Source organism: Canis lupus, chromosome 2, assembly GCF_011100685.1.
Source record: "Canis lupus familiaris isolate Mischka breed German Shepherd chromosome 2, alternate assembly UU_Cfam_GSD_1.0, whole genome shotgun sequence".
Lineage (NCBI taxonomy): Eukaryota > Metazoa > Chordata > Mammalia > Carnivora > Canidae > Canis > Canis lupus.
This window is the reverse complement of record NC_049223.1, coordinates 29,269,771-29,278,624: the sequence shown is the minus strand read 5'-3', so window position 1 is coordinate 29,278,624 and position 8,854 is coordinate 29,269,771. Positions and strand designations below refer to the sequence as shown.

General features: G+C 46.7%; 1 protein-coding gene across 6 annotated transcripts in view; it reads left to right on the top strand.

The window, feature by feature from the left end:
• Window positions 1–2,462: 2,462 nt before the first annotated feature.
• TASOR2 (transcription activation suppressor family member 2) overlaps window positions 2,463–8,854 on the top strand; it is a 74,122-nt gene continuing 67,730 nt past the window's right edge. For 5 of the 6 annotated variants that reach the window (XM_038530195.1, XM_038530197.1, XM_038530194.1 and 2 more), the window contains exon 1: window positions 2,463–2,608. In XM_038530195.1, coding sequence (XP_038386123.1) covers window positions 2,548–2,608 — 61 coding nt within the window. In that variant the 5' untranslated portion in view covers window positions 2,463–2,547. The remainder of the gene's footprint in view (window positions 2,609–8,854) is intronic. The other variant, XM_038530201.1, reaches the window with a different exon arrangement.

Genomic DNA, 8,854 nt, shown 5'->3' with positions numbered 1-8,854 from the left:
AGCCAGCCAATGAGAAGGTGCCGCAACAAACCAGCTAATAAAGTGCCACAAGGCAGCCAATGAGAAGGTGCCACAACAAGTCGGCCATTGAGAAGGTGCCACAAGCCGGCCAATGAGAAGGTGCTACAACAAGTCGGCCAATGAGAAGGTGCCGCAACAAACCAGCTAATAAAGTGCCACAAGGCAACCAATGAGAAGGTGCCACAAGCCGGCCAATGAGAAGGTGCCACAACAGGCCGGCCAATGAGAAGGTGCTACAACAAGTCGGCCAATGTGAAGGTGCCACAAGCCGGCCAATGAGAAGGTGCTAAAACAAGCCAGCCAATTAGAAGGTGCCACAAGCCCGCCAATGCGAAGGTGCCACAACAACCCGGCCAATGAGAAGATGCCACAAGCCGGCCAAAGAGAAGGTGCTACAACAGGCCGGCCAATGAGAAGGTGCCACAAGCCAGCCAATGAGAAGTTGCTACAACAAGCCAGCCAATAAGGTACCACAAGCCGGCCAATGAGAAGGTGCTACAACAAGCCAGCCAATGAGAAGGTGCCACAAGCCAGCCAATGAGAAGGTGCCGCAACAAACCAGCCAATAAAGTGCCACAAGGCAGCCAATGAGTAGGTACCACAAGCCAGCCAATGAGAGGGTGCTACAACAAGTCAGCCAATGAGAAGGTGCCACAAGCCAGCCAATGAGAAGGCGCCGCAACAAACCAGCTAATAAAGTGCCACAAGGCAACCAATGAGAAGGTGCTACAAGCCAGCCAATAGAAGGTGCCACAACAAGCCGGCCAATGAGAAGGTGCCACAAGCCGGCCAATGAGAAGGTGCTACAAGCCGGCCAAAGAGAAGGTGCCACAACAAGCCGGCCAATGAGTAGGTGCCACAAGCCAGCCAATGAGAGGGTGCTACAACAAGTCAGCCAATGAGAAGTTGCCACAAGCCAGCCAATGAGAAGGTGCTACAACAAGCCAGCCAATGAGAAGGTGTCAAAAGCCAGCCAATGAGAAGGTGCTACAACAAGCCAGCCAATGAGAAGGTGCCACAAGCCAGCCAATGAGAAGGTGCTACAACAAGCCAGCCAATAAGGCGCCACAAGCCGGCCAATGAGAAGGTGCTACAACAACCCAGCCAATGAGCAGGTGCCGCAACAAGCCGGCCAATGAGAAGGTGCCGCAACAAGCCGGCCAATGAGAAGGTGCTACAACAAACCAGCCAATAAAGTGCCACAAGCCAGCCAATGAGAAGGTGCCACAACAAGCCGGCCAATGAGAAGGTGCTACAACAAGTCAGCCAATGAGAAGGTGCCAGAAGCCAGCCAATGAGAAGGTGCTACAACAAGCCAGCCAATGAGAATGTGCCAAAAGCCAGCCAATGAGAAGGTGCTACAACAAGCCAGCCAATGAGAAGGTGCTACAACAAGCCAGCCAATGAGAAGGTGCCAAAAGCCAGCCAATGAGAAGGTGCTACAACAAGCCGGCCAATGAGAAGCCACCACAACCCTGAGGCTCTCCTCCAGGGAGTTGTCACAACCACCTTTTCCAACTTACTCCTTTGCTCTATAAAACTTACTCCTTCGCCCCTTTTTAAATTGGGGCTTGCCGGAGGTTCTGATTAGCTTGCAGGTCTTGAACTACAGTCCCTCTTTATGATAAACAACTCTGGTAAAGCTACTGGCAGTTCTGTTCTTAAGGTTAACACTCTGCTAAAGTTTTTTTTAAGGATTTGACGTTTACTAAATTACAAGATTTCATGCATGTCACTTTGGGGCGAGACAAGCGTCAGCACCGCACCGTCAGGGGACAAACCACTGCCCCCTGTGAGCCGGCTGCTGGAACCCACGCAGAACCATCATGGCGGCCGGACGTCTGCTCCTGCACGACTTCCGCATCCGGCCACGCACCAACCCTGGAGACACCAGGCTCCGCTTCGCCCCGCCCCCAGCTGCGCACGCAGAGTCCGTCCTCCAATCCCAGGGCGCGCTGTAGACTCGCGCCTGCGCCTACGGGGGAGGCTAGCGCCGCGTGGACGCGGCCCACAGTCCGCGCGTGCGCATCGGCCTCTCCTCCGTGATTGGCTCCCGCCGTGCGCCACGGTTCAGTTTTCACTTTCTCTTTTTTTTTTCCTCCCCAGCCCCCCGCCCTTCCCTGAGACCGGGGTTTCACTTCCGGTTTCCCGTCGCCGTCGCTGAGCTCCTCGACATGTCCGCTCCGGCCGCGGCGCGTCTGGGGAAGCCTTCCTTCCTATGAGCCTGAGGAGAAAGCGCGACGCGTGGCTGACGAGCGCGGCGGAGCCTGCGGCCTGGGAGCCTGGGCGCCCCCCGGGCGGCGCTGCCGGCGCTGCGGGCTCCGGGGCCGACAGGGTCCCGCGCGCCCCTGAGACGCCCGTGCCGAGCGCGCCGGGCGTGCCCGCGGCGGCCCCGGGGGCGGGGGTCGTGAGGGCGCGCGGAGGGCTCCGTCGTGGGGTCCGTGCCGGGCGGCGGCGGGCGACCGGGGCGGAGACCGGCCGCGGTAGAGGAGGAGGCGCCTTGTGCCGAAGCCCACACCCACCGGCATGGGGAAGAAGCTGAGGGCGAGCCTCAGAGCCTCGGGGGCGGCGGCCGCACGCGACACCGGTAAGCGCGCGTGTGTGTGTGCGTGTGTGTGAGCGCGTGTGTGCGCGTGTGTGCGCGTGTGTGCGCGTGCGCTGGGCCCGGGGAGGGGTAAGGAGGAGCCCCCGCCTCTGAGACTGCGGCGCGGCGCGGCCGAGCTGTGCGGGGTGCGGGCGGGGGCTCCCTGCCGGGCGCTGTGTGCTGGGGGCGGGGCTCCCTGCCGGGGGCTTGTCTGCTGGGAAGGGCCTTGCTGACCCGGGGGGCTCCGTGCCGGGGGCCTTGTGCCGGGGGCCTTGCTTGCTGGGAGTTCCCTGCTGGGGCTTCCTTGCCGGGGGGGCCCTCCCTCCCGGGGCCTGTCTGCCGGGAGCCTGCCCTCCGGGGTTCCCTGCCGGGGGGCCCTCCCTCCCGGGGGCTTGTCTGCTGGGGGGGGCCCTTCCCTGCCGGGGCTCCCTGCGGGGGGCTCCCTGCCGGAGGGCCGCGCCTTGCTTCGGTTCCCGGGGATGCTGTGGGCTCCTCTAGGATGATGCGTGTGGCTCCCGCTCGGCCCCGGGGCTGCGGGGCGGGGGGTTCTGACTCGCTTTCGCCGTCGCCATCCTGCTGCTGACCTGGGTCGGCCGTTCGCAGAGTCGCTGACGCTCGGCCCCCGACCTGATTGTGCGAGTCCGTGTGTGACTCGCTGGGGCCGAGCCGCGGAGTCGGGAGCGCGGCCTCCTCCCCGCGCACGCCGCGGTGGCTCCTCGGTTCGCGCCGCGCTCCTGCGCTTCGGGCGAGCTGTTGCGCCCCCTTTCCAGGCTTCCGTCTCTCTCGGGGGAAGGGGTCTGCCGCCGGGAGGGTCGTGCACACGGGGTGTGGCGGTGACGTCGGCCCGGGCGGCCCCGAGCAGCAGGTGGGGCGGACGTGGCGGGCCAACCCCAGCGCTTGTGGAGGACACCTTGAAAATCCTCTAGTTTCGCTTGCCCGTTGGAAATCCCGAAACGTAATACACCTGTCTTACCCTCTGTTTCCCTTGTGAGGTGAGGTTAGAGTGGTGAGGCCACTGTCCACTTAAGTGTGGCGCATGCACTGTGTTCCTGAAGAAGCAAAGAAGGGAGGGGGGGCGTGTCCTAGTGGGACTTGATAGGATCCGAGGTTGGTAGCAAGCCTGCCCGGGAGTTTTATAAGGAAGCAGATATTCTTGGACGGTCTGTTGAAAGACGGCCTTCCAGAACTGGAGATGGCTTGGCCGCATGTTCACCCAGTAGATAACTAACCCACGCTGAATAGAAGTGAGGAGTGACCGAGTGTGCATAATTAAGACAAAGGAGTGTTTGAAATTTTGGGTTTTCAGGATATTGGCCCTGATGCAACTGTTCTCTTTAAAAAGCCTCTCCTGGGGATCCCTGGGTGGCGCAGCGGTTTGGCGCCTGCCTTTGGCCCAGGGCGCGATCCTGGAGACCCGGGATCGAATCCCACATCAGGCTCCCGGTGCATGGAGCCTGCTTCTCCCTCCGCCTGTGTCTCTGCCTCTGTCTCTCTCTCTCTCTCTCTGTGACTATCATAAATAAAAAAAAAAAAATAAAAATAAAAATAAAAAGCCTCTCCTGTAACTCCATAGTTGCTTAAATGAACCCCCAGAGTGCCTAAAAGCTTGGCTGAGGAGACAGTGTCTAATGAATGCAGTATGATACCTGCTTAGTATGATTAAGTCGGTATGGGGTCTTTATCAAATCAGCCTTTCCTTTTGCTGGATATTTATTTTCAGGTTTTCCCTTCAGTATTTCTGTAGACTTGATTCTCTATGAGGATGCTGGGTAATAACGCTGTTAAATTGCCCTCCAATATCATACTCTTTTAATATCCACTCTGAGAAAGCAAGCTTTATCTCCCTGCTAGCCAGCACTGGATGGTGACAGTATTTCCCTAACATCTTACTAATTTTCTAATAATTGAAAATAGCTTCTCATTTTAATTTTTATCTTCCTTGGGTGATAAAAAAAGTAAAACATTTTGGCTGGGTCATATCCCCCCCCCCCTTTTTTTAATTGGGTTCTGAATTTTCACCCATTTGCCTATTACCACACCGTTTTAATTATTGTAGCTTTGTGATATATCCTGGTACTTTCTTTTGAAAAAAGCTTTGGGCATTTTTTGCATTTTTCTTCCAGACGTTTAGAACCATCTTTCCAAGTTCTTATAGAAAATCATGTTGGGATATTGTTTGTGATTGCATTGAATTTATAGATTAATTTGAGAAGAGACATTCTTTTGAGTTTTTCCTTCTAGGAGAGTAGGTATGTTTTCTTTGTTTCTTATATTAAATTTTTTTTTGTGAAGTATACCACTTATATGTATTGTGTTGTTGTGTTTAAAGTATATCTGGGTACCTGGTTTAAGATTTTTTTTTTATTTTTATTTATTTATGATAGTCACACAGAGAGAGAGAGAGGCAGAGACACAGGCAGAGGGAGAACAGGCTCTGTGCACCGGGAGCCCGACGTGGGATTTGATCCCGGGTCTCCAGGATCGCGCCCTGGGCCAAAGGCAGGCGCCAAACTGCTGCGCCACCCAGGGATCCCTGGGTACCTGGTTTAAAAGTACATTTAAGTGCCTTAGAAGCTTTAGTGTGTACCTCTCCCCAGAAGCAATGTATTGCCACCTCCATCACCATTGTCATCCTGAATTTTGTGTTAATTATTCCCTTGCCTTTCTCTGGAGTTGTATCACTTACATATATATTTTTTTAATTGATCTCTTTGTTTACTTTTTTTAGTTACTTAAACATTATGTTTTTGAGATTCATTATTGTTGAAGCATGTGCCTTTAGTTCAGCAGTTCAGAAACTTTTTGGTCTCAGGATTCCTTTTGTGATTTAAAAAAAATTTTTTTTTTCCCTTTTGTGATTTTAAAAATTAGTGGGACCCTAAAGATTTTTTGTTTATGTGGATTGTATCATTAGGTATTACTACTAATTGGTCTTAAATGTAGTAGATATGGCATCTCTTGGTGCCTCTAAAAAATAATAATAAACTTGTCACATCCTAATATAAATAACATTTTCCTGAAAAACTATTTTCCAAAAAAAATTAATGACTAGTGGCATTACATTTTCTCAAATATCTTTAACAACTTAGTTTCATGGTTGCTTCTGCATTCAGTCTGTTGCAATATATTGTTATGGTTGAAAGTATATGAAGAAAATCCAGACTCCACTGTGTGTTTAGAAAAGGGAGGAATGTTTTAATAACCTTTTAAGATAGAATTTGATGGACATCAAAGAAAAATATAATTAACAATTTCTTTAAAGGTTAGCTGCAGTGTAAAACTTGAAGCTATGTCAGTGAACTTCTCAAACTCTGTGACATGAAAACACATTGGTCTGTCTTGCATTTTGAAGGGGTCTTTCATCCACACATTGGTCATGCGGTAGACACTAGTGCTCTGAGTTCTGTAGATCTCCCAAATGATGACACATTTCAGTATAGGATAGAAAAACCCACCCAAGCACCATCACCACTTTGGGAATTACTGCTCTAAGTCTTGTTTTCATGGAAGTATAATGGTCTGCTATAAGAATATGTTATAAATGGGTTATATTCTTATCCGTTTTATTCTTTATTAACATACTGGTTATTTCCAACTTGGGGCTATTATAATTAGTGCTGCCATAAATGTTCTTGTTCATCCTCAAGTGCATATATACAATATTTTGCTTGCGCATACTAGTAATGAAATTGCTGGATCCATTAGGATTTCATTAGATAATGGCCAGCTCTTCCCAAATGGTAGTTCTGATTTATACTCCACTAATTTTGAATGAAACCTCCCGTTGCATCCCATTCTTTCTATGTATGGCATTGTCCAGGTTTTTAATTTTTGCTGGTCTGGTGGAAATGAAATGTTACTGTGGCTCTAAACTCCATTTCTGCAATTACATAAAAGAAGGTAAACATTTTCTTCTGTGTAGTGTTTAGTCATGTTTTTGCCACTTTTTCTGTCGGGTGCTTGTTTTATTAATATGTATGAATTTTTTTAAATGTGTTATACATGCAAGTTGATGAACTCTGTTGCCTAAAAAAGTTACTAGAATAATTTAAACAATTAAAAAAAATGTAAAGACCATATGAAGAAAAATCATTCTTTCCTATTCCTATCCCCAGTGTTTGTTTTTATAATCTGATTTGTTCTATGCTATATTTTTTTCTCCATTTATCAGTATATCCTGGAAATCTTCACAAATCAGTTTATAGGTAGCATGCTCATTCTACAGCATGAGAAAACAATTTCACATTGTGTGGCTGTACCAGTTTAACTAGTCTGTAGTAGATAGCTTCTGGTCTTTTGCTGTTGAAAACAGCACCAATTACTCTATGCACCATAGAGTAATTTTGTAGAACTGTCAGTGTGAACAGGTATTTCTGTACTAGTAATTTCCAGAGCTGTGATTACTGGTTTAAATTTAAGTGCCTTTGATACTTTGAGAAATATTGCCAAACTCCTTTTCCTTGGGATTTTGCAGGCTCACCTGCAGTGACTTTTCCTGAAGTTCCCCTCTCCCCCAACGGGATGTATTGCTAAACTTGTGTGTTTTGGTAGTTTGATAAATCAGTTTACAGATAATTATTTCTGAGTTTGGGCATCTTTTCATATATTTCGAGGCCTTTTTTTTTTTTTTTCTTTGAACTGTTCATATACCTTGTCCATTGCTGTTTTTTCTTGGATTGTTGAACTCTGGGAGTTTTTTTTTTTACACACTCTGAGTACTAATCTTTTGGTAGTTAAATGGGTAACAAATACCTTTTCTCTCTCTCCGTGATTTTTTTGATGAATAGAAGTTGTTAATTTTAAAGATTTTCATTTCATGTCTGTATATTTGGAATTGTTAATTGTAGATAGTTTGAAGTATAGATACAACTTAACTTTATTCTCATGTAGTAACAAGTTGTGGTAGAATTTACCATTCAGTCTGAAGTTTTGTTGGTGGCAAATTTTTGACCAGTGATTTAATTAATTTTTTTTTTTAGTGGTTACACGATTTACTTAAAATTTGAAAAAAAAATCGTCCCTATTGCTTAGATTTTTCTAGGTCTCTTTTGTCTGAATTTTTTAATATTTATAGTTAACAGTGCCCTCTTGCTATCTTTAGTGTGTGAAGCATGAGTAAATATGTCTCCTTTTTTCAGTTTTGATATTGAATATTTCTCCCTTCTCTCTGTAATGTTAATTCATCTTCTAGGTTGTCAGCTATGCTTTGTGATTTTCTCTTTAATACAATTTTTTTTTTTTGTTCATTTGTTAAACTGTTTTTTTTTTTTTTTGTTAAACTGTTTTGAAATAGCTGTAGACTCAAGCACTTGTATGTTTTAGATGTCTCTTTTAAAGAGCATCTGTTGGCATTTTTTAATGCAGTTTTAATGCTTTCAGCTGGGATATATAGCCTATTTATACTCACTATAATTACTCTTATTTTGTGCTTTCTGATTGTCCTGGATGTTCTGTATTTCTTTTCTCTCCTGTTATTTTTTAAATACCAATTTAATATCTTTATCATTCCATCTTAGATGGTGCAAGAACCTTAGTTTAACTTCATTCAGTCCTTGCATGACTTACATGTTATCATATGTTTTAAGTTTTTAAATAATATCCTTACTGGACTGAAGGGGGTCTGTTTAGAATTATTGTTGTGTTTTACAGTCAGTGCTTATTTACATTTCCCACAATTTTTACTACTTTTCTCTATTGCTTCTTTTATCTTGTCAAATGTCAATCTAGGGCCATTTTCCTTCAGCTCAAAGCATGTCCTTTGGTATGGCTTTTTTTTGTTGTTGTTGTTGAAAGATTGACTGTTAATGAACTCTTTCCACTTTTGTTTACCTGAAAATATCTTTTTTTTTTTTTTTTTAAGATTTATATATTTATTCATGAGAGACCCAGAGAGAGGCAGGGACAGAAGCAGAGGCAGAGGTGAGAAGCAGGCTCCCTTTGGAGACCCCAGTGCAGGACTCAAGAGAATTGGAGAATTAAATCCCTTGCTTATATTCTTTGTAAGGACTCACTGCCTTCTTTTGCATGGTGAAATAGACTGCTTAGAACCTTTCAGTACACTTGCTCCCTCCGTGGTTAGAATATTTAAGACTCCCAGCTTCTGAGATTCAGTTTGACCAGTTGAAGTACCTGCTTTCCCCTGCGATTTTCCTCTACTTCTCTGTGAGCCACTGTTAGTGAACAGGCCTGTTCTTTGCCCTGGACTTTCAGGATAGGATATTTCTAGGGGTGTGAGCAATAAAGAAAAAA